This window comes from Stegodyphus dumicola, chromosome 1, assembly GCF_044657685.1.
Source record: "Stegodyphus dumicola isolate Sdum_Otavi_A_Nest chromosome 1, ASM4465768v1".
Taxonomy (NCBI): domain Eukaryota; kingdom Metazoa; phylum Arthropoda; class Arachnida; order Araneae; family Eresidae; genus Stegodyphus; species Stegodyphus dumicola.
The window spans coordinates 140,169,394-140,196,304 of NC_140768.1; the positions used below are offsets into that span (position 1 = coordinate 140,169,394).

General features: G+C 33.8%; 2 protein-coding genes across 3 annotated transcripts in view; one reads left to right on the forward strand and one right to left on the reverse strand.

Moving 5' to 3' along the window:
- The window catches only part of Ufd1 (ubiquitin fusion-degradation 1-like), a 78,886-nt gene extending 53,225 nt beyond the window's left edge, over positions 1-25,661 (reverse strand). The window contains exons 1-2 of one of the 2 annotated variants that reach the window (XM_085821415.1): positions 25,530-25,661; positions 18,217-18,331 (exon numbers count right to left, since the gene is read on the reverse strand). In XM_085821415.1, coding sequence (XP_085677541.1) covers positions 18,217-18,331; positions 25,530-25,532 — 118 coding nt within the window. In that variant the 5' untranslated portion in view covers positions 25,533-25,661. Of the gene's footprint in view, positions 1-18,216; positions 18,332-20,989; positions 21,241-25,529 lie in introns of those variants that run through there. The other variant, XM_085821417.1, reaches the window with a different exon arrangement.
- Positions 25,662-25,866: 205 nt separating this feature from the next.
- Mcm5 (Minichromosome maintenance 5) overlaps positions 25,867-26,911 on the forward strand; it is a 71,710-nt gene continuing 70,665 nt past the window's right edge. The window contains exon 1 of the mRNA XM_085821421.1: positions 25,867-26,105. Coding sequence (XP_085677547.1) covers positions 25,945-26,105 — 161 coding nt within the window. The 5' untranslated portion in view covers positions 25,867-25,944. The remainder of the gene's footprint in view (positions 26,106-26,911) is intronic.

A 26,911-nucleotide genomic window follows, 5' to 3' on the forward strand; every position in this document is an offset into this window, starting at 1 on the left:
ATAAAGAAAATTTCTGCTTCAATACTTTATCCCCAACTTTAAAATCTGCTTCACGGCGTTTTCTATCGTAATATAGTTTCTGCCTATTTCTTGCCGTATCCGAGGTTTTAAGAGCCTGATCAATGAGCTTTTGCACATCTTTTTGTTTAAACTCCTGCTCTCTTTGTTGCACAAAGAATAATTTATCTAAAGGCGTAATTAACTTTCTGCCTAAAAATAATTCTGCTGGAGTTTTTCCCGTAGTATCATGATGTGCCGTTCTTAAAGCATAAGCTAATTCATTTATGTAGCCATCCCAGCGCTTGTGATGTGTGCTCACGTAACTGCGAATTATTTTTACTATATTTTTATTAACTCTTTCTGCTATGTTAGCCTGTGGTCTATACGGAACCATTTTGATATGGCGTATGCCAAGTCCATTGCATATGTTTTCAAATATTTGACTAATGAATTGTTTTCCGTTATCGCTAATGACTTTTATCGGTGCACCGTATTTTAAAATGTATCTGTGTAAGAATGCATCTGTGACTGTTTTGGCTGACGCGCGTTTAAGAGGAACAATTTCTATCCATTTTGAAAAATGATCTACTATTACTAAAAGAAAACGATTTTTATTTAACTCGCTCTGGGGGAAGGGACCAAGAAGATCTATGCCTAAAATTTCATTCGGAAATGTAGCGCGAATGCTATTTAAGTACCCGGCCGGGCTGTAATTAATATCATTTATTAACTGACATTGATTGCAGGACCTGACATACGCCGTTACTATTTTGTATAATTGCGGGAAATATACCGCCTCGCGTACCCTTTTTATAGTCTCCTTCAAAATGCTTAATCGAAGCGAGGCTGGGATGACTGGTTTATATTCAAGATTTTCGTTTGTTGTTTTCGTATAGAATAATAAATTATCTATTATTTCATAGTTTTTTGCTCTATTTCTTATCGCATCGATATCTGTATGCTCAAAGCTTTCGGGGTCTTTCAAATAAGCATAGATATTTCCAAATTCAGGATCAGCTTTCAGTTCAGTAATAACCGTATCTCTAGAATCTAAAATTTTTGAAGTCAACACAGCGCATTTAAGTTCATTTCCTTCATCGTCCAGTTTTATACGAGAAAGTGCGTCAGCTACATTGTTTTCCTTACCCGGTTTAGATTTTATTGTGATATTACGAGGGCCATCCAGGAAGTAGATTACGTTTCCGTCTGTGTCCGCTAGGGGCGGGGCTAGCACGGCCATCTTGGGGTCAGAGCGTTGCGCAGCTCAGTCTGCATCTAACCGTGCTAGTGAGAGGTTCGTGCTGTGCTCCGTTCAGATACTGTGACGGTTTAAAATGTCTGCGTTAATTGAAAATCCTGCGAGGTGCGCTCAGTAATAAGGTTTCTGACTGCAAAAAACTGTAAACCGATAGAAATCTATCGGCAGCTTCGTGAAGTGTATGGGGACAACATTATCACTGAAGGTGGAGTGCGTCAGTGGGTCATAAGATTTCAAAATGGCCGAACCAATGTTCACGACGAAGATCGAAGTGGGAGACCCAGCATAGTGACCGCCGAACTTCTCGAAAAAGTCGATGCTAAAGTCCGTGAAAATCGAAATTTCACAATAACGGAACTTTCTTTGAGTTTTCCACAAATTTCGCGAAGTTTGTTGCACGAAATCATCAGCGAAAAGCTTGGTTACCACAAGTTTTGTGCAAGATGGATTCCAAAAATCTTGACAGAGGACCACAAAAATCAGCGAATGGCTGCAGCGTTGAACGTTTTGGACGCTTACCATAAGGATGGTGACTCTTTACTCGATCGCATCGTTACTGGTGACGAAACATGGGTGAAACATGTGAACTGTGAAACGAAATTGCAATCAATGCAGTGGGGGCACACAAGTTCTCCCCAAAAACCCAAGAAATGCATGCAAACAATGTCGGCAAGGAAGATGATGGCGACTGTTTTTTGGGACAGAAAAGGTGTAATTTTGGTGGACTTCCTGGAAAGAGGCACTACAATAAACTCTCAAAGGTATTGCCAAACTCTCCAAAAACTCAGAAGAGCAATTCAAAACAAGCGCAGAGGAATGTTGAGCTCTAAGATCTTGTTGATTCACAACAACGCCCGGCCCCACACGGCAAATGTCACTCGTAAAGTTCTTGAATCTTTTAAGTGGGAGTTGTTTCCTCATCCGCCGTACAGTCCCGACCTGGCACCGAGCGACTTCCACCTATTCCCAGCAATGAAGAAGTGGCTGGCTATGCAGCGTTTTGATGACGACGCACAGCTGCAAGAAGAGGTAACGAAGTGGTTGAAGGCGCAGGCGGCCGAATTTTTCGACGAAGGAATTTCCAAGCTCGTACATCGCTACGATAAATGCCTTAATTTGTATGGTGACTATGTAGAAAAGTAGTATTTGAGTGTGGCTTTCATCTGTATATAATAAAATTTGTTTCCTATACTTTGTTTATTTTTTTATTCCAAAACGTAATCTACTTTCTGGATAGCCCTCGTATATTCTTGGAGTTTTAAAGCCCATCTTATTAACCTGGGCGTTAGGTTTTTTCCTGAGTAAAGTCTACCAACAGCCGCATGATCCGAAAAGACTGTTACTGGCGATTTGCCGAAATAAACTCGAAATTTGTGTACAGCCATTAATACGGCTAATGTTTCTCTTTCTGTAGCTGTATAATTCCTTTGTGTCTGATTCAATGTTTTACTAAAAAATGCCAGCGGATGGTTATTTTGCATAAGAACCGCACCCACTGCATAGTCTGACGCATCTGCTGCAATTTCCAGGTTTTCGTCCCCCTCAGGGAATTTTAAAACAGGGGCATTAATAAGCGCTTCTTTTAATCTTTCAAAAGCTGTGTTAGCTTCCGCTGTCCACGTAAATTTACTCTTTTTTCTTTTGATTACCAAGAGTGGTTCAACAATATTAGCGAAATCTTTTATGAAAGATCGATAGTAAGAACATAACCCAAGGAAAGATGAAAGTTTCTTGGCGGTGTTGGGCGGTGGGAAATTCTTAATAGCTTTTATTTTTGAATCTTGCGTTTCTATACCCTTAATTTTCTTAATTTTATATCCGAGATATTTAAGTTCTTTAGTTGCGAACTTGCATTTTGAGGCGTTAATTGTAAGACCAGCCTCTTTTAATAATTTAAAAACTTCTCATAATAATTATATCATCCAGATAAATTAAAGTTGATTTTCCTAGGACAGGCTTTAGAACAATGTCCATAGCTCTCTGGAATGTTGATGGGGCCCCACACAACCCAAAGGGCATGCGTAAAAATGCATAAGTGCCCGATTTTGTTATAAAAGCGGTTTTGTGTATATCTTCGGGTCTCATAGCTATTTGATAGTAGCCAGACGTTAAGTCCAAAGTAGACATATATCTTGTCGATTTGATCTGTCTAATGATCTCGTCTATAACCGGCAAAGGGTAAACTGGAAATTTGGTAATACTATTTAGTTTTCTGTAATCAATAGCAAACCTCCAAGCCCTTTTATCCGAAGGAGGAAACTCGTTCTTTTTCCTACATAGTACGACTGGACTCGCGTACTCACTATTTATGGGCGTTATTATTTTATTCTTTAACATCTCCTGAATATGTTCTTCGATGATTAGGTCTTTTTGTTTATCATAACGATACGGTTTAGTCCTACAAGGTTTTTCGGCATTTAATTGAATCTTGTGCGTTACTATCTGGCAGTTTCCTGGTTTTTCTGAAAACAAATGAGAAAAATTACTCACCAATTGCTGTATTGCTTTACTTTCATGGTCATTCAGATGGCTAAGGTTCAACTGTGGTGTCTCCACAGGTTCCACCACCCTCTGGTCCATCTCCAACACCACGGAACTATCTTGAAAATTTAATTTGGCCCTCGCGGCCCTTAGAAAGTCCATACCTAAAATAAGAGAGTGTTGCAGGTCTTTCACCACAAAAATTAATACTTTAAGATTTTCCTCTTTTACCTGTAAGTTTAATGATAATTTCCCGATGCAGTGACATGTTTTTCTTTGCGCTGCTATAATTTCCGTATTTCTGGTTTTAAATAGTCGTATCCTATAAAAATTCTTTTTGAAGAAATTTTCACTCATAAAATTTCCTTCTGCTCCTGTATCTATGAGGGCTTCTACTGGTACATCGCCAACCAGGACTTGTATAATTGGTAGCTGTGAGTTTTTTACGATGACCGTGTTTAAATGTCTATTTGAGGGTTTTTCTAAAACTTCCGAGGTCTGGACCCTCCCTTTCACAGGCCCCTCTACTTGTTTAAAGCTTTCCTTTCAATCTGTGTCTTCTGGGTATGCGGATGTTTATTTTCAAATTTTCTTTTTGGGCCTTGACCTTCGAGTTTCGATGCGTTAGCTTGATAGTTCTTTCCCCCATAAGAGCGATTTCCATTTCTGGTTTCCTCCTTCCTTCGGGTACTTTGAGAATATGTTTCCCCTCTCGCTTTTTCCGCTATTCTGCGATTTTGAAACTTCACCGCCAATTCGAAAAGTTCCTGCAATGTGGTTGGGTTTCTAATTTCAAAGTAGTCTTGAACAGCGGGTAACAATCTTGGTAATATTATTTCAATGATCTCCGCATCGGGTTTCTTTCCATACAGCATATCCGTTAGCTTGATTTTTCGTAGAATAAAGTCCGTCAATTCTGCTGTATCCCGTTGATAGAAACTATATAGCTCGGCTTCCAGCCGTGCGCGATCTTTCACTATGGGGAAGGCCTTTACTAACGATTTTTTGAAATTTTCAAATGTATACGTCGGGCTTCCAAATTCACCTAGTAGAAATTTTCCTATGTTTTTCCACCATAGCGCGGCCTGTCCTCTTAGTGCTGATGTGGCGATGGCAAATTTTGTCTTTCAGGCACAGGGTAGAGCTGAAAGTGGTTTTCTAGACCTTCTAAATATACCGCCACCGAATTTTTTCCGTCGAAATGGACATTTGGCTTGATTGATGCTCTCAAAGTCTGGACCAGGTATCCAAATCCTTCTAACTGACTTGTCATTTCTTGGTGTAGTCCAGCGGCTTCCTTCCAATTTTCGGCCATTTCAGTTCGATAAGTGTTCAGGCGCCAATATAAGGTTGCGCGCCTCCAACTTGCACGCAACCAAGAGGTGACTGTGAAAACTTGTATAAAAGATAGAGCCTTGTGAAGGGGTTAAGTCTCTTTTTATTCAACGTAATAAAATTACAATTGCGTGCTCTTGACGCTCACAGACTGTGCCAACTTGGCAGTCAAATAAAAATAATAACCTGAAAAGAAAGTAAAGACAAGATTCTAACTACGAGGCTCTCTAAAATAACTAACTCACCGCGTTTTACAATATCGCTGCTAATTCAGCAGACTTGAAGCTCACTGGAACGATTACCACTACTTCCCGCCAAGCACATAGACTGCAACGCGGGGTTCTTCAATTCTCGCTAACTACCTCCGCGCTCGTGCAGTAAGAATATCACACACCGAACTCGTTTCCTTCTATTTAAATCATAATACTTCCGCTGATAATTTGAATGCTTGCGCGTTCTACTAAAATTTACATATTCTGGCATTGGCAGTTCCAGGGGAAAGTAAGGCTTGACAGGAAAGATAGTTTAAACTTAAAATAAATGTTAGTTAAAATAAATATAAACCCTACAAGCTTGAGCTTTAGTATTGGTACATATGACACTGACATATGACATCACTATGTTACATCTGCTCTGACTTCACCTGCTTAAAACTGTAGTTCTAATCTGCTGTGAAGCGATAGTCTAGTAATGTGGACATCCCAAAATAACTTTAATCACATACATTTTTTTCTACTAAAGCAAATTCAAACTGGAGGCCCACTGAGGGCTGCATGCGGTTCTCAAAGTATCTTTATGCTGCTTGTGAATACATTTCCTGTAAATTAATTGGCATTATTATGACAAGAATTTGTCACAGTAATGCTAATTTACAATTGCTACTTTTGAAGAAAAAGTTAAAAAATTTTGATGGTATGGAGCCCAGTTTTACATTATTTTCAATATCGACAATGAATGTAACTCTTCGGAAAATCTAGAAATAAAGGTAATTAATTTACACTGTAATATAAATTTTGTTCAAAGTTTTTAAGATACAAATTTGATTAACTTTTATTAGTACTTGTCAAAAGATAAATATCTTAAGTTACGAATTTTTGCAATAAGAATGATCACTAAAAATTTATTTATGGGTGCCCTTTGGTGAAAAAGGGCGATTTTTGGCAGTACATGGATACTCAGTTTGTGCAATTCTTTGACTTGTTATTTTGGCTTTGTGTATCGCCAATTTTTGTGCCAGAAATCATTGCTACACCCAGTATCCATGTGCATGCAAACCTATTTTCACTTAAAAAAACATCAGAGAATTGCACAAACTTGGCAATGCGCACTTCCTTGACTTTGCCCATGTACACATTGATCTATTTTCACCTAAAAAGTCAATGGAGCACACAATTTTACAATAGAGCCAAACAAAAAAATATAATTTCAATAAACTACACTTTTAATCAAACAATGATATAACATAAGAAAGGAAATTCATCTTATAGGCATCTAAGCACTACACAAAGCAAATATAAACTTAAAATTTCCGTAGCTTCAGTCTGTGGCACACAAAATTCCTTAACAGATCCAAAAAATTCATAAAATTATCTGAACTAGAATCTGTATACTGGCGTTGATACATAAATTCACAAAAATAAGAGTAAAAAATATCCTCTGTAGTGCAGGAATTCTCCGACGTTTGACCAGACACATTTCCTTCATACAAACAGGGCACTTATAATGGTTACTAAGTAAACCTTTATTTACATACCAGTCAATTAAGGCCCTTTTTTTTTTCTTTCATTCCAAATCATACAGAAACTTCAAATTAATCTTACCACATTCAGCCATTTTACAAACTAAGCCACAAAACAAGCAATGTACTTACTAACCAACATCCAACATAGAAACAAGCCCTTATCTTAGAAATCTTTTCTCATCAATCAAATTCACACAACCAATTATGTCATAATACGGTTTCCATAACATTCAACTACTCAGGTTGCCATAAATGAAACAACAACTTGGCGTTAAATGAAACACCTTCGTGATAATACAAGGAGCACGCTTAAATGTAAACTAACCGAATGTTCATTTTGATTTTTAGTACATTTACATGAGTACAGCTTTTTTTGTAGATGAAACTTAATAAATCTATGAAAAGAACCAGGCTACCGAGGGTGTTGTACGTGATCTACTTTTAGTTACTTACAGTCAAAAGTCGTTAATTCGGACCTCAAAGCTATAAACTTTCTGCGCATGCATCGTAAGACCTTTACGGCTGCGAACATGCTTGTGCACGTGCACAAAATACGTTTACGAGTGCGCGTTTAATGTATAACAGACGGTATAAGCTAAGCTAAAATTATCTAATTATCTATTTCAGTTAATGTTGCAGATTGCGTTGTTCCTTAATCTTCGAATTGGATCCGGCTTATTATTTTTTGCCGACTGTTAGAGCAATTTTATAAAAGTAAGCTTGAACTTTCAGTTATGTCAAATAGAATTTCTGATATATATTTATTAATATGTAAAGGATCTACAAAGCGAAAGTATGTTTCGAAATTTATTAAACAAAAAGTGAAATTGCTGCAAAAAATGGATAAAGGCATATCCTTTGTTTATCTAAACTTTAATGTTTGTTTATCTAAACTTTGTTTATCTTTAACGCTGGGGCGCGCAATGAATTGGAAGTTGATCTGTCAGCACTATCCTTATCTTCAGGGCAGATGTTTTTATTTTATTTGGCTTATAATTCCTTACTAAATGTAGTATTTCATCTCGATGTACTCTGTCTTTGATATGATTTAAATCAAATTCCTCGTCATTATAATTCACTTCCGATAGCGAAGAAAGTGACACAGAGGTTATTGAAAACGAAAAAATTTCGATTGACAAATTAGTCGGTAGACACAGCAATTATAGGACTTGAACAGCGGAAATTTGTAACTGAACAAGAAATTATGTCTATTTATAGAATTAAAGAGAATGTATTATCACATAGAAAACGAAGCAACTTAAACAACTTACATTGAAAGAAATGTTTAATAAAGTAAACAAATAAATATTAAGCTTTTTTTTTTTTTTTTTTTTTTGTAAATTTTGATAGATATCCTTTAGATCATAATTGTTCTTTATTTCATAAATTACGGTTTCACATTTTTAATTTTATAATTTCTGCATGCCATCTTACCAGATTTAAACTGATGATCTATAATAAGGAATCGCTGAAGTCCCGACGAGTCCGGATTAACGACTTTTGACTGTATTTATTTTTTAGATGGTAGCTGTCTTAATCATTTCTTTTTCTGAGATCTTATCACACATTTGAACATGAAAGGTATTAATTCTTTTATCCTATGAAGTTACTGAAATTTAACTTTAATGGGGTAAAAAATTTAATAGGTTATTAAATTAATTAATGGTATTATTTTTATCTATGTATTCATAATTATATGTATTTATTTCCACATTTAGAAATAGAATTTTAGTGATGCAATTTAAGAAATAACTACTTAACTAAAAGCAGTAAATCACATAGTACATCATTATTAACATGTCTTAAAAGAAGCTGTAGCTGATTACACAATCACTATAAAAAATAAATTAAATAATTTAGAAAGAACTTATGCTGAAAGACACTTAAAAATCAGGAAAGTTTATAGTTAGACACAACTAAATTTTTTAACGTGTTCTACAAAAAAAAAAAAAAAAAAAAAAAAAAAAAAAAAATTCTGAAAGCATTCTGCAAGAAAGATAATTAAATGGTATAAAACCAAAATAAAACCAAGTTAATGCATATTATTGTGTTGTCAAAATCATTATTGTGTGATGAAATTGTGATGTAAAAATTATATGCATATAAAAAATAAATAATAACACTCCAGCACAATCACTTTGGTGATTCTTTAAAGAAGACAAAGAATGATGACTTACAACTGCAAAAAATGATTTAATGCAAACATATTTCACATTTAATTAGATTACAGCCAAAAATCTTTAATCCGGACTTCAGCGATTCCGGATTATAGATCATCAGTTTAAATCTGGTAAGATGGCATGCAGAAATTATAAAATTAAAAATATGAAACCATAATTTACGAAATAAAGAGCAATTATGATCTAAAGAGTATCAAAATTTACAAAAAAAAAAAAAAAAAAAAAAAAAAAAAAAAGAAGCTTAATATTTATTTGTTTACTTTATTAAACATTTCTTTCAACGCGCACATGTGTAAAGCATACATTACGCATAGTCCAAATTAGAAAATTGCAACCAGAAAACTATTTGATGTGTACTCGTGATATTTATAATGAAGAGGAATTTGATTTAAATCATATCTAAGACGGAATACATCGAGATGAAATACTACATTTGGTAAGGACTTATAAGCTGAATAAAATAAAAACATCTGCTCTGAAGATAAGGATAGTGCTGACAGATCAACCAGTTCATTGTGCGCCGCTATGTCCCCCCCCCCCACAGAGCAGCGTGAAATTGATAAACAGATTTCGGAATGGTTAGAGAAAAAAAGGATATGCCTTTATCCATTTTTTGCAGCAATTCTACTTTTTGTTTGATGGACATCGAAACATACTTTCGCTTTGTAGATCCTTTGGCAGTTCCAGCATCAGAAATTCTATCTGACATAATCGAAAGTTCATGCTTACTTTTATAAAATTGCTCTAACAGACTGCAAAAAATAATAAGCTGGATCCAATTCAAAGATTAAGGATGTGCAATCTGCAACATTAACTGATATAGATAATTAAATAATTTTAGCTTAGCTTATACCGTCCATTATACGTTAAACGTGCATGCTTGTGCACATGCATATGCGTAAAAGTATTATGTGCATGCGTGAACACATTATGCGTTGACGTATGCGCAGAAAGCTTTGAGGTCCGGATTATAGATAATTCCGGTTTAAAGACTTTTGACTGTATTATCTTAAAAAGCAATCAATAAAGCAACTTAAAAATTGTTTAATTTTGCTTTATTCTGGTAAAAATACAGGGGTGACCACTAAGATTCAAAGCAATTACTTTAAGGCAAAATACTGTTTTTTTCCACTGCAGGCAAATCCAATAAGCAGATACTTTAAAGGGGGGTAAAAAAAATTCGTCCATGAACACTTTCTTTTCTTTCTTTCCACCGACAGCGAGGCAGCCGGTCCACTGGGTAGTTAGCATATCGGCCAGGTAGCCCCGCTGACGGAAATAACTTGAACAAAAGACACACTTATAAATACATATTGTGCTCAAGACGACTGCTGGGGGCAGTGCAAACAAATGCTGGACGAAGACGATAGTGCATGATGGAAGAAGGGTGCACTGCGGGCGTGAAGAACAATTCCAGTTACATATTTACAGAGTAATGGATAGGTGGTTACAAATACTAAAAGTAATAAGAAGTAAAATACTAGAAAGTAAAACAATGCATAAAATAAAAAAAAGGCAAAACAGTGGAAACAATACATAAAATAAGGCAAAATACATAATTCAAGGTTTACAGTTCAAGAAGTCAAAATTTGAAATACAATAAAAAGAAAGCATATAAAAGTTGTTGATTGTTTTTAAAACTGAAGAACTGATATAGGCATGGTTGCCATTGTTTAACCTTTTCCCGGGGACTGGGACATATGTGTCCCGAAGTAAGTGTACAACAACTGGGGGCTCGGGACAGTTTGTCGTTGGTGGCAGGGGTAGGAATTCTAGCGCTTGAGGCTTGATGACTATTTTATGACACCCTGTACAGGGCATTCTTTTGTGGGATTCTGCTAATGGATTGGGGAAAATTGTCCGTGTTTTGAATTCGCATGTGCAGCTGGCAAATTTGGTATCTTCTAGGAAATATTTTGTTGAGAGGAGAAAATAAAAAGAATAATTTGTTACTTCGATTCACAGGCATTTGCGTTTTCAGGTTTCTTCCTGTGCAAATACAGCTTGGAGGTCAAATATAAAAGAAATTTTATTTTCCAAAGTTCCTCTTCTTAAATTCTTCGGAAATTATTTTAAAAGCTTGAATGTAGTTATAAATACATATTTTTTTCAGTTATTTCTGATTAAATTCTTTTTAATTTGGTTTCAATTCAAATTTGAAATTGTCTTTGTTTCATTCTTTTCATAAGTATTTTTACCACTTTATTCCATTTTTTAATATGCATGTTAAGGCAGTGTAAATAAATATAAATGTTTCAGGTGATGAAAATTAATTTTAATGTTATTTCTAAATGACATACATTCAATGTATATCATTTAAAATAATATTAAAATTAATTTTCACCAAATTCAATAGATGTGAGATTTTGGTTTGTTAGGCCCCGTTCAGACGAGGGCGTAAAGGACATAAGTGTTTAAAGCCGAGCTCCGTTGCCAAGGCAACCAGTCACTGCTACGTCACAGAATCTGGTTTAGGGCTCGTGGCACAAGGTTCCAAGGTTTCAACTTTACGCCGAGTTTGGGATAAGCGTCGACCAATCAGAGCGAAGCTAAAACGAAGCGGCTTTCTTAAGACGATTTCGCAGTCACATCGAAGGCGACGTTTTTTTTTTTTTAATATGGAACACATCGTATCCGAATAAAATAATGAGTTGTAATCCTTTCCGAACGAAATAAAGAGTTGATCTCGCGAGAAATCTACGATGATGACATGCATTTTTAATGAGTTTTTAATGCATTTTTTAATGATTTTTTCAATTTATATTGAAAAATATGGATGAAACTCGTAAAGCGAAAGTTAATCTCAGGATTATGCACGCTGTGTATGATCCTGTAGATGATTGATCCCTTCCAATATTTTTCATTTTATTATGAAAATTCTTTAAAATTTAATTTAAAATTTTCTTTTTTTGCAAAAATTTTATTTTTTCTGTGTAAATTATTATTATTACTTTCTTTCTGTCTATAATTTTTTAAAAATTATTACTGTAATTTTTTTCCTGTTTAATTATTTTTGTATTTAAGAATAAATTTATTAAAAAAGCTGGAAATATTGTATTGGTATTTGCTTCAAATGCTGATTTTCTTTCCAAACAAACTTCATGAATTAATTTTACTAAAACATCAAATCAATATCAAGAATCTGCTGTTTTTTTTAATAAAAATATTACTTAAAAAAATTATTTTCACTTATTTAAGAATAGTCACAATAGTCAATTCAATAGTGTAAGCTTTGTATAAGTAATAAAAGATTAATCTTTTGAGAAAAATGCTCTTATGAATTCCAAGAAAGGAAAGATATAGTGAAATATCCTTAAAACAGCAGTCAACAGTCTAGACAGTTTTGTCTCCTGTTAAAGTGCAGTTTTGTCTGTTCTGTTTTTTAATTGCGTTCTCCATGAAAAGAATTTACTTTTAATGAAACTAAATAGCAAACATAATTCCTAACATGGACTATAATTTAATGAATAGTATTTGTTATTATTAACCACTCTTTATTACTATCATTTGAACGGAGTTTTGATCATTAAATTCATGCTATTTCTCTGGTAGAAATTCCTGGATAAGGTATGAATGTTTATAATTTTGATGTATTTGAAGACTTGGGTACCTAAAATTTGTCAATGTGAAATTATTTTTGAGATTTGGTCGTAAATAGAAATGACAGCATATCGTGAAATTAAATTCAGGGGTGCGGCTTATACATGCATATTATTAAAAACAGATGTATACAAACAGCTGGCAAGACAGCAAAATGTATTTAATGATTGAGCATAAAATACATTGTTGGGTGAACGTTTCCTAGTATTGTACTAGTTGTGTTTGCTGGTCATTGTGACCAGTTGTGGGATACTAGTACTAGTGATAATTGATACTGGTAGTGCAGCAAACTACTATAGTGATCGACAGGGACAGTGAATGAGGAGTGCTAAGCACACATGTTTCACTGTCACAGAAACATGTTCCTTTTAATTGAAAATAATAATAATAATAATAATAATAATAATAATAATAATAATGTATGGTAAGTACTGTTTTTAGCTTAACTGCTTTACCTGTAAAATAGAAAAATATTACAGTCAAAAGTCGTTAATCCGGACTCGTCGGGACTTCGGCGATTCCGGATTATCGATCATCAGTTTAAATCTCGTAAGATGGCATGCAGAAATTATAAAATTAAAAATATGAAACCGTAATTTATGAAATAAAGAACAATTATGATCTAAAGGGTATCAAAATTTGCAAAAAGAAAAAGCTTAATATTTATTTGTTTACTTTATTAAACATTTCTTTCAATGTAAGTTGTTTAAGTTTTGCTTCGTTTCATGTGATAATACTTTCTCTTTAATTCTATTAAACAGACATAATTTCTTGTTCAGTTACAAAGTTCCGCCGTTCAAGTCCTATAATTGCTGTGTCAAGAATACCGACTAATTTGTCAATCGAAATTTTTTTGTTTTCAATAACCTCTGTCACTTTTCTTCGCTATCGGAAGCGAATTATAATGACGAGGAACTTGTTTTAAATCATATCAAAGACGAAGCATATCGAGATGAAATACTACATTTGGTAAGGAATTATAAGCCAAATAAAATAAAAACATCTGCGCTGAAGATAAGGATAGTGCTGACAAATCAACTTCCAATTCATTACGCGCCTGCCGCCGAGCAGCGTGAAATTGATAAACAGATTTCGGATTTCAAAACATACTTTCGCTTTAGATCCTTTACATATTAACAAATATATATCGGAAATTCTATTTGATATAATCGAAAGTTTAAGCTTACTTTTATAAAATTGCTCTTACAGTCTGCAAAAAATAATAAGCCGGACGCAATTCGAAAATTAAGGAACAACGCAATCATCAACATTAACTGAAATAGATAATTATTTAGCTTATAAGTCCATTATACATAAAATGCGCGCGCGAAAACGTATTCTGCACTTGCGCACACTCATATGCGCAGTCGTAAAAAGGTCTTACGCGCACGCGTGAACGCCTCTGCGCATGTGTCAACGCGGCGCATGCGCAGAAAGTTTTTAGTTTTGATGTCGGAATTAACGACTTTTGACTGTATATACAGGCTATCTGTTAGTTATCCTCAAGATTTTTTTTTTAAATTAGGCATATTTAGAATATCGTATTTCTCCTAAGAGAAATTATATATAAAAATTGAAGAAGGTTTTATGTAGTATATAAATATGCATGTGCATGTTTATAGTATTGAGAGTACTACAGTACAATGCAGAAATATTCCATACTGCTTTGTACAGAAAGATATGTGCCAAAGTATTGGTCTTTCAAAAAAATATCTCTAGACCATTTTGTTATTTTTCTTTTTTTACCTTCTTCCGTTGCCTCTTGGCTAATGAGAAGGGCAGATAAAAGATCATTCTGTTGAGCCGGTAAAACTTTGTGGCGAGTTGAAAAAGCCATGATACAACGAAAAAAACAAGCAGAGCGAACGCGGGAAATCAATCGAGCGGGAGAACAGCGTTGTAGACATTCCACGCACGCGCAAATTTACCTTCTCTCATTGGCTATGGCTTACACCTCGTTTTCGCAGGTGTGAACGGGTCTCCCGTATTTTATGCCCTTATGACTATGCCTCTATGTGCTTTACACCCACGTCTGAACGCACCTTTATGCTCTAAATGAAAACTAGTGGCAAAGTGGATAATATTTCTTTATCTTTGATAATTTAACCTGGATTCAAATTCCAATGAATGGATTAATTTTATGAACTTTTCTTGTTCTCTCACATATAATTAGGGTATATCAGCCAATTTTCTTTGAAGGCGCTCCGCAATAGCCCCTTTCGTTTAGGTAGATAACACTTTCTTTAATCCGACAAATAAAAATAAAATTATATTCGAAATAAGAAAGTTAAAACTTATGAGCATTTCCTTTTATGAATAAGTTTGATGACAAAATGAATTTTAATTGTGCGACAAATGAAATAAAAATTTTTACTAAAGCAATTATTATGGAACATTTTCTAATTCAAAAAAGTTTCAAAACTTATTAATTTATCCGTTGTTATATGTTTGCGTCTATAATGTCATACCTATACCAATTCGTTCAGAATTTAGACACTCTTGAGGTTAATTGAATATGGAAAAGCGCACGAAGGTTGCATACCTCAAGAAAAAGATGCATTCGTAGAGATCTTTTAGAGGAAATTGGCTCGTATTCACATTTTACATGGGGGAAACAACGAAAACCGACCATGCAGCCAGCCCGATCGCCTGACATCGAACTAAGGGAATCAAATTTAGATATTGGAATACTAAGCATGCATACAGGAATTCAGATGTGTACCAATTTTTAGTTTTCTAAATTTAATCCCCAGTGCGAATCTTCATTAATATTCATCAAACTCAGTACGAATCTTCATTCCCAGCTTCATTACTCCCAAAGAAAGCAAGTGTAAATAGCTTGAGATCTGAAAATTTCGCATAACAGTTTGATACCTCAAAGGTGATTTTAGCAATCTTAAAATGCAGATCATAGAAAACTGAACAAATATTTCGCTATTCGACAAAGATGTTTACTTTCTGAAATATCAATGCGTTCCTGTATATGCAATTTTGCATTTAAAGAAAAAATGGTGTAGCAATATAAATTATCGAACAACTATCACACAAATAATATCTTATACTGCTAAGTGATAAAACTAAATTTTTGTTACTGAATACATTAAAACTCAACAAGGATTTTATTTTTTAAAACTCCAGGGTTTGCATCTGCATTTCTTTCTTGAACCAAAAATTATAAAGTAGTTTAAAAAAGTTAAACATCTTATATGCCTGATGTAAAGGCAGATCAACTCTGGGATCGCTATTTGCAACGTCACATGGAAGAAAAATAAATAAAATATTTCTTGGCTCATGCATTGTAAATTTTTAGTGAAGTACAAACGCAATGACCAATTTCTATTTCTCCAGAAATGAATATTACCAGAGGTGTAAAAATAATAACACTCATTTTGGAATCCGGAAATGATTTTTAGTTTCTTTGTAGTAAATAAACTCTATTTAATTTGCTCTTCAACATCAGAATAATAATGCTATTAAAAATGAAAATGTATATATTGTTTGCAGGAAATGTTTGACTATTTTAACTCACTGAATTTTTGATACAATGACAAGTGAATATATTTAACTCCAATTTCTTCGCTTATTTTTTAGTACATAATCTACGTGCAAGTTTAAAAAACTATTTTAATCATAAAATGGAACACTTTTTAGAAAAAAATTTTATAGTTGTAGCATACATTTCATCTGAAGAAGATCAAATAAATAAATTTTTCCCCCTTGAGAAAACTGCATTCAACTACCTGCAGTGTGAAAGCGATTAGCGCATCCCACATTCTAACGCCTACGGCATTGGAACTGGATTGAAAGGAAATCATGACAGTTTCCTTGCCTGCCCGACAAAAGAGCACTAATCACATAGTCATCAAGACTCAATTCTATAATTTTTCCCCCTTTGCATAACCGATGAGCCAAGAGCCCCCAGTGAAGGTACACAACTGTTTTTCGAGCCCACGCAAAAAGGTTAATGAATTTGAAAATTTCCATAACTTCTACATAGTTGAACTGTATGAAATTACCAAAATATTCTAATATATTTTTGAAATGTTAAGTTTTAGGATACTTGCATATCCCATGGACCATGCAAATTAGAGAGAAACTCCCACCAAAGTTGTACCTAACATTCTTGAAAAATTCTGAGCTGCACTTCTTATGTGTAAACCTTACAATAAAACATTTGTTAGTCTCTCTGCACAATCCACATTACAGCTACTATTATCTGATCTGCTTAATTTGTGTGCATCATAAAAAGGCTTTTGTCAATTTCTACTATTTTGTTAAGCCCTCCAAATATACCAGAAGATAAGTTTAGAACATTACAAACTTCCTGCAGATGTTAGATCCAAAATATTACTGTTCTGTTGATAATATCTTGCTGTGCTTTTCCTGATTCAACAGATGTTAATTCTCTCAAACATCTCTAAATGAATTGGACTTCTGTCACAAACGTGATTCTCTAGTCCTTGAATTCATTTTCCCCAAAAAATGAAATAAAAGAAATGTAGCAACAGAAGTTAATTTATATCCTTGTTTTCAGGGGTATAATATAGACCACTCTTCACGGGGTGTACCCTGGGCAATGTTGATCGGCAATATGGTCTATAGTGTTGCCATGTTAGATCTTATTTGCCTGCCAGAATGTCCACAACGTAATGCTGCAGACTATTTCCGGCTACTAACAGGCCATGATTGCATGAGCTTGGCATATCTGCTCAACCATTTTGCCTATTCTGTGATCTTATGGAACTGATGAATACAGCCCAGCTTTGTCGCTATGGAGCATTTCTTGGTTATGACTCCAAGACCACCTGATACTGGCATGCCAGGGACTGTTTTATGCAATGATTTTCAGTCACTTCTGTTAGGTTCTGTCTTTGAACTTCTTGTTGTATTTTACAATGCCATTAGAAATTTAAAAAAATATATATTCTTAGTCATAAAAACAAAACAAAAAGTGGCTAATCGAGAATCAGTCGGGGTTATATCAAATGAAAGGGCAGATGTTATGAGTGTGTTGTGATGTCATGCTTACTCGTAACTGGCGTAAATTGCACAACTTGCCTATAGTTTTACAGTTAACAGAATAATATGTAAGTCCTTGTTTTAGATATAAGACAGATATAGTTTTAAAAAATAAAATGAGAAAAAAACAGTATTTATGTAAGAAGCAAATTTATGTTACGTCAAATTCACGAAGACTATTTTATAATTATTTTAGATTTTTAGCTGCCTAAGTGGCAGGTGCAATTGTTAGTGAATTTTGCTACATAATCGAAAAGCTTAAGCACTTATTTGTTTACATTCTTTTGTATATTACATCAATAACTCGTATTTGTCAATTATACAACTCAAAAAGGAGTTATCTCTGATCATCTAACTAAACAGAGCCTCCAAAACTCCATTGAAACAATTGGTGCAAATCTGGCAGGATTCACATCAATTTTTATGGTCAAAGGGTAAATACATATCCTTAATTTGGGCTAAAGCAATGATTGTTAAATTTACTAATTTTTCATTAATCATGCATCATAATTTCTAAAGAATTACATTTAGGCAGGAATTAAACCAAAATACACAAATCTTTCACACACACACACGAAAAAAAAAAAAAAAAAAAAACTTACTTTTTCCTCCCTTCTCTACATCACGACGTTCATTTCCTGGTAGCATAGATACAGAATAACATCGATACTGAGAACTGAACGGCCTCAGTGATTCATGGAAAGCATTGAATGAAAACTATAATAAATAAAATAACAAATATGGAAACAAAGTAAAGCTTTTTAAGACAAATATATATGTTTAAATGTTAAAACATATCAAGTTTATTGCTATATAAAAGGATTGAAGGAACTACCAGGGTTCATAGCCACATTTTAGTTAAAAAAATAAGCACCTATAAGCACTTTTCAAGCACATTTTAAGAAAAAAAAAATAAGCACCTGTCTAATTACATTACACACAACTGCATAACCTTAAAAATTAGACTCGTAATCTAAAATATGAGAAATGCAGTATTTATTAAGAGAGAATAAGCATTACCTCACTAATGGAAAATAATTACTTTTTTTAAAATTTAAATAACAGTTCAATTTACAGAAGTAGTTTACAATGAGAGAAAAAAAAAAAAAAAACTATGCAGAACTAAACTATGTTACAAGATTTAATGATGAAATTTCAGTTCAAAATGGAGGAAATAAATAATAATAAGGCATATTTATTCTATTCGCTTGGAACTTAACAATAAATACAATTTATTTTTCCACTCATATTGATATCTGACTAATTTAAATCTAAATTCTGAACATTTTCTAAATTTTCATCGTATATCAGTTTTCCCTTTAACAGATATTGCAAGCAAAGTAATTTAAGTAAAAAAGAGGAACATTTCTGAAATCAGAAGGCAGAAATTTGCTTCATGCAGTTATCCTGTAACAGTAAAAGTTTAACTACCCGCATACTTGAAAATTGGCGAATATTCGAACAGTTCAGCGTAACTTGAAAAAGAGGAGCGGAGGGGGATAGACTGTAGCCGTTCTTTAGATTTTTCCGCTAAATAAATGCTTTTGACATTTCGATACGTGCATCTTATAAAAACAAACCAACGGAACAGAAAGATATTCTGCTTTGCAAGCGCAGTAAAACTCTTTTAAGTGTTCATAAACAAATCTCGGAATTAATTATCTCTGCAAAATATCGCCGTAATTCTTCCCTCCCTATGTGATATTACGCAATCGGATTCAACAGCTGCTGGTATTGGGAGAATAAAGAACTAAATAAAGGAAAAGAAAGAGACTTACCAATCTGGGGTTCTAATTTTCAACAGACTGAGTTAAATTTCCGGAATAGAATCATTCTTCGCTTGGGTTGGTAGACCGCAAAACTTTTAGTCCTATTCAATCCAGATTGGAAAGTGACCAAAAAAAAAAAAGTCCGTTGCTTGTTTTGCAGCGAACTGTGACAGTTTCAATATTCGAGATTTTGCGGAGAAAGGGGAGAACCTCCCAATCTTCATACTGTATAATGTATTGGCCAAAAAAATGAAATTATTTTGACTATTCGATTACTTTCCCTTTATTTAAGCCATTCCGAATATTATTCCTTAGAAAGCTAATTTGTGTTAAAACACAACCATTTTTGGAAGTTTACTATACTTCAGCAGTTACTGCAACTATGTTATTATAAACATTCATACATATACTCATAATATAAGCATAACAATCATAATAAACACGAATATGAACTGACCAAGCGGAACGAGATTGCAAATTATTAAGATCTTGATAGAAATTCAAACGTGTGTAGTATTTGGGTGGGAGGAAAAGAATGCCGAATGTACCGAAATTTTCTACTGCTTTCGCAATTCTTTAACCAACAGAATGACGGGCATCTGTCTGTACTCTCCGCGCACACCAAAGGTTATGTTAATGCAGAGAAAGGGGGAAGAGCTATTTCCGGGAGTATGATTCACCATCTGACATTCCATATTAGGAAGAAAAGTTGTTTATTTAGTTTCGGCTTTGGTACGGGGAAAAATTATGCGTTCATTAAAAAAAAAAAAAAAGCACTAAAAGCAAAAAATAAGCACTCAAAACAAAAAATAAGGGCTTTAAAGAAAAAGTAAGCACCTATAAGGGCCTTTATATTTTATTTTCAAATATAAGGACTTATAAGCACTTATAAGGACCGCTACGAACCCTGAACTACTCTCATATATGCGGTTTGCCTACATTTTGAACTTTAAGCCTAAAATGTCTGCAAAAATGCAATTTTTCACACATGCATAAACCACGTTTTGAACACACAATTTAAGCTAAAAATCCAAAACAAAAACTTTACATAGCAAAAACGTAAAGTTTCTAACCAAAAATATTTGAGAAGAACCCATGTACACAACAATATGTTTTAACTTAAAAAATAAATAAATAAATAATAATAATAATAATTACAGAATTGCACAATCTATGCAGTGAAGGAATCTACGAACTACGCATATGTAGCTTAAATAAATTAACATAACAATAAATTTCATAGAATACCATGCACACAGTATTTTGTTTAAACTTAGAAAACAATCTACGAACTACACAATCTACGCAGCGAAGGAATCTACGAACTACGCACACCTGCGCTTTATTGTTGTTATGTTAATAAATTAACATAACAACATGTTATGTTAATAAATTTCAAGAATACACAGTGCTCTGTTTCAACATTAAAAAATATCTACGAATTGCACAATCTAGGCATTGTGCAGTAATGAACAAAATAAACTAAAATAAAATTCAAACAAATAATAATATAAAAAAAAACAATAACGATAGAAATTCATACTAAAAAAACAATGAACATAACATTCTACAAAATAAGAACAAAGATAAAATAAAATGCACTTACCATGAATGAATGCTTTTTCGAATAGCAGAAATACCAATTTCATGTCGCCTTTAACATGCTGCCACATAATCTCTATCGTATTTATATGACAGCCAGATTCACTATCCACAAAATTGATACTCCCTTTCACAAATAAATGTTCAAAACCTTCTTTTCCTAAATCCTGTAGGATTTCCAGCCATCCAAAAAAATAGTTGTGCCAGGCTCAATCCACTCTTTATTACACTGCATCAGTTTCCTTACTTCTATCATGCACAGCCACTATAAATAATATCACCATAAATCTTTCCACACCTCCAAATAACCACTGTCCCTCAGTAGGATGATATTTCCTTTTGCCGAACTTCGACTCATCAACTTCCACCACTTTTTCTTTTCCTTCTATCTTCTGAGACACAGAGCATACGAAGTCCAGCATACAAAGTTATCCAAATTAAACTTCCCCAACTCAGAGGCATGTGCAGAGTGTTGTATGGGTCATAATGTGATGAAATTTTAAAAACAGACACTTCAGATCATGCGCTCGAGATTTATTACACAAAAATCGGGCTATCGATATATGTCGTACGTTGGAAAGCATTATAAACATATCAAAACCAAAAAATTAAAAATACAATTTAAATGAAAAATGATGTCTTAAATAAAATTCACAATTAAAACAACAATACAAATTTAAAATACACAAATGATATGTTAAACATTGCATATAAAATACGTTACATTAGAACTTAGCATCACACTATCTCGTTTTCCCTTGTACACAACGATCCGTATTCGCTCGAAAAACATCAAAGAATTGCACAAACTCGGTGTCCATGTACACATCTGCGTACTACAAACGCTCTGCCCATGTACATATCGATCTATTTTCACTTAAAAAAACATCCAAGAATAGCACAAACTAGGCACCGTGCACAACCTCGGCATTGCGCACTACATTAGCTTTGCCCATGCACACATCAATCTATTTTCACTTAAAAAAAAAATCCGAGAATTGCACAAACTAGGCACCGAGCACAACCGCGGCATTGCGTACTACATTGGCTCTGCCCATGTACACATCGATCTATTTTTACTTAAAAAAACATCCCAGAATTGCACAAAAATGGCATTGTGCACACTCTTGACTTTATCCATGTACACTGCTTTTTTCTCATAAATTAGAAAAATTTGCACGAAAATGCAGGAAAATTTTGTGAATCTTTAAAGTCAGTAAAAAGGACATATATGAAATTACCTGTCATGAAAAAGTATATACCCTTTCCAAGCATGTATAAAATAAATAAAATATCCAAAACTTTTCCCTCTAAATTATCTATTATAAACGTTACCTGCAAATTTATAACGCAAACACTAAAAATGGTTACAAATACTTAGTGTCAAATATTTAAATTATTTCCATGCACGTTTACTTCTACTGAAATGTATTCTAAAATGCTACAAACATATAATTCACAAAATAACTATCATTTAATTAAAATATAATTAAATTAAAAAACACTACTTAAAATATAAATAAACACATACATTAAATTAATAAAAATTAGCTTAAAATCTTAATTACTTTAAACTAATTCATTGCTAATAAAAATTTTCCAATAATAGCATATTAATTTATTTATTCCTTATATTTAGAACAATGCATAAAAATAATATCCTCAAATGATTAAAAATACTAACTTACCTAATCTTCTACAGAATCTTGAGTGCATGGCAGATCACAAAATGTCCATTTTCACCAGCTTTCTTGCACCGCCATTAAAACTTAACTGTAATATCCTTCCTTTCACACAATCTCATTTCATTCTCACATGTTGGACATTCATACTTATCTGCAATTAATCCTACACTCATACACCATTCAAGGAATTCTTTTGGATTATCAGATAAATGCAATAAAAATTTCGAATTCACTTTAGATAGGGCCATGGGATCCAAAAATTAAGCAACACTGTTTCACACAACACATAATGAAGCTGAATACAAAATGCTATAAAGTACTGCAGATATTTTTCCAAATTTCCCCCCTTTTCCGATTAAAGAGCTCTCATTCGTCCATAAATGTCACATGACATATCTCACGATCTCTCATTTCTCTCAGACAAAATAACCCGCAATTGGAACTGGGTACTTCTCACATTATTGCCAAAGTCCTAGGTAGTAACCTTTATCGCCTACCAAAATGTCGCCAAACTGCCTGTTACCATATTCCAAAGATTAGCCAGGAATTTTACCAGGTAGAGGATGACAGGTTATGGAATCTGCACACGTGGAAGACGTTGCTTTGGCGGTTGTGGACCCCACTAGCCAATCGCCACATGCTGTTGTCAGTGTGCCAACTGTTTCTCGTGCTGTTGATATGTCCTATACGACTGTCTGGCAAGTAATGCGTCGAATCCTCGTTTATTTTCCTTACAAAATCCATAGTCGTAATCACCTGTCTGATGGGAATCCTGTAGTTCGGGAAACATTTGCGTTGCAGTTCTTTGCCATAATGGAAGTCAATGCTGCTTGGCCGTGGAACATCCTTTGGATGGATGAGGCGCATTTTCGCCTGAATGGTCAAGTGAATACGCACAACTGCCGCATTTCGGCAAGTGAAAACCCGCTTGCAATCCATCAAGTGCCCTTGAACCCTCCAACGGTTACTATATGGTGCGGTTTCACTGCAACATTCGTCATTGGGTCTTATTTTTTTGAAGAGGTGACTCCAACAGGGTTCAAAACCTGCTCTGTCACAGGAAAACGGTATCAGGACATGTTGACAACGTTTGTTATCCCTGAACTGCAACAACGTGGCTGCCTGCAGGACACGATATTTATGCAGGATGGTGCACCTCACCATATTCTTCGTGGCGTTTAACAGGCGTTACGGGCAACTTTTACCGATGCACGTGTGATCAGCTGCTGTTTCCCTACAGCTTGGCCTCCCCGCTTGCCTGATCTCACGCCATGCGACTTTTGGTTATGGGGATTCTTAAGATCGGGTCTACCGAGAACACCCAGCAACCTTGGCACATCTGAAAGACGCAATTATTCGACATGTTCGTGGAATTAATGTGGACTTACTGCGTTCCGCTGTGGAACACACTGCTTTGCGAATGGAAAGAGTTGTGGAGAACCACAGCACACATATAGAACATCTGTAGAATGTCTTGTTGATCTGCAGCGCCACCTACCGGCAACTTCTTGTACTAATTTTTTTGTTTAATAAATCTCGAGCACATGATCTGAAGTGTCTGTTTTTAAAATTTCATCACATTATGATCCATACAACACTCTGCACAGGCCTCTGAGTTGGGAAAGTTTAATTTGGATAACCCTGTACATAAATCAGTCATAAACCACTTAAATACCACACACCACATGAACTAACTAGCAACTGAAATCCAAGTTTCCATGTAAAAAAGGCTGCCATAAAAACCAACACTGCCCACAAAACCACTGCAGAACCCACAATCGCACCAAAAACCAGCGCACAAAGCATATTGCCGCATTCGGCAACCTGAGGGCGTATATAAGAGTAGCACCGAATTGAATAATTTTATAAATACTTAATTAATAAAAATAAGAAGTATTTTTTGAAAACCTTTGCAGTATGATATAATATAACACCCCAGTTAAAAACTATGATGCAAAAATACTTTAGTTAACATACAAATGAGCTGATAAGGACACGACATTTAAAGGGGTAACTCTGAATGTACAGAAATGCAGCCATTTAATTTTTTATGCCGGCTTGGACAATAATAATTTATAAAATACATATACACTAGGTGCATACAAATTATTATTACAACTTTAAAAATTCATTTTGTGTGATATTTTGTTGAAATCTGTATCATATTAATGAAAATAATTGAAGCTTTGATCTAATTATTATTTTATGTACAAAATAAAATGAATTAAATGAAAATTAACACTCCACATGAAGAAGCTTTGGCTGATAGAGGGAGAATTTGATATCCAAACGTATAAGATTATTATTATAAACGTATTACAAAAGCATAAGATTTTTCGAAGCCACAATGCATTACAAAACAATCACATTAGCTTATTAAATATTTTTTTTTTAATCAATAAAGGCTACTTTTACCTCTGCATTTTATTAACACAGAAGAATGAGAGCTAAGGTGCAGAATCGCCCACTTACTTGTTTGGCGCTTTTTACAAGAGTAAGAAGAATTGGATTTTTGTCAATTTTCTGTCACTTTTTAAGTGAAAATAGGTCGATGTGTACATGGATAACATCAAGGGAGTGCACAATGCTATTTTTGTGCAATTCTGGGATATTTCTTTAAGTGAAAATAGGTCGATGTGTACATGGATACAGAGTATGTGCAATTCTTAAAAACGCGCTAAGCAGTGGGTGATTCTGCATTTTCCCCAGAATGAAAACAAGAAAGCAACAAATCGAAAATCTGAAAGGTAAGTTTTAAATCAAGTAATAAGTAAAGCACAGCTACTTATCTCCCGATTAGAGAATACAAGAAATAAACCAGATAAATTGTTCCTATTTCAAATTTAAAAAATGTCCTACCATGTTATTTTCAGTTATTTATAGTAACGTTCCTTCGATAGATTACCAATCCTTTTTCCTACCTAAACAAAAAACACAAAATTTTCTAAATGGGATGTTGCCAGTTTCTATCCTTCTTAGATGTGAAATTTTTAGTGAAGCGTAGTTTTTAGTGCGAAAAAATATAGTTTTCAAAATAAATGGTAATTTATGTAAAATTATGGCATTTAAGAATCACTCTACATTATTTTTAATGTTTTTAAAGGATGGAATTTGTATGCATTAAATAATTTTTTAAAAATCAATTATTAGACACTTACTGTGAGCAGACATTTATCGTATCTTTATCCGCAAACTGCGAAAATTTCCCGCGCAATCGGCCCGTCTTTCTTAAACATTTCAGCCAGTCGTTTATGTAATATATTTTTATTGTGAAATGGCTGGATTTGATGATTTAGGCGTATATTACAGTGACAATTTTTCATTTGGAGACCAAGCAGACAGTGATGCTCAGAGAGCTGATTTTCAGACTTCCAAGAAAAGGTTTAAAGATTTTATCCGTCAGTTTCACGAAGGAAATTATGTTTTTACATATCGGTAAGTATATCTTTCGGTTTATTTTCATACTGTGAAAAGAATGAACTCACTCATGTTTTTACAGAATTCATAGAGGTAGGGCGTTATAGTTAGTGAAGTTAATAATTTTTTACATCTGTTATGTAAATTTACGACACTTCCAGTTATTCATATTCTTTTTTTCCCCCATCTTCGTTTTTATCTGGTAAAGAAAGTTTTTGATGTATTAAAAAGTTATTATTTATTATATGAATGATTTTACGACTGTAATTTAACATTTTCACTAAAATTTTATTTATGTGATGTAAATTAAAATAAATTGCTAAAATTTAAAATTTTATTTTCGTAGGAAGTTTTGGGTGGCATAAAAGGATATCATGGGTATTCCTAGTAATTTTATGTGGTTATAAGGTAAATATATATATGAGATTGAAGTATTAAGTGTGTATATTGCAATTGTTATGGACATACTAATGTCTTAAAAGTAAATTAAGAAGGTATTCTCCATTAAAAATAATGGGGTTTTCATCCGCAGAGAACCCGTTGGCGCCGTTGCATTTTTACTCGCCAAGCTCGCGATGAACCGAACCGTAAACGTGATATTTTGTAAATGTGATTTTTAGTGCATGTAAATTGAAGTTAGCAGGCAAAACAATATATTAAGCACATGGTAGTAAAAATTCACAGATAATACACATGTAGATGTAAAACTAACCGGTTAAACGTGATATACAAAAATAAATTTGTATTAAATTCAAGTTGGCACAGAAGCATTTATAACGGAAATAAAAATTCATTTAAAAAACATAAATTAGTATTAATATACT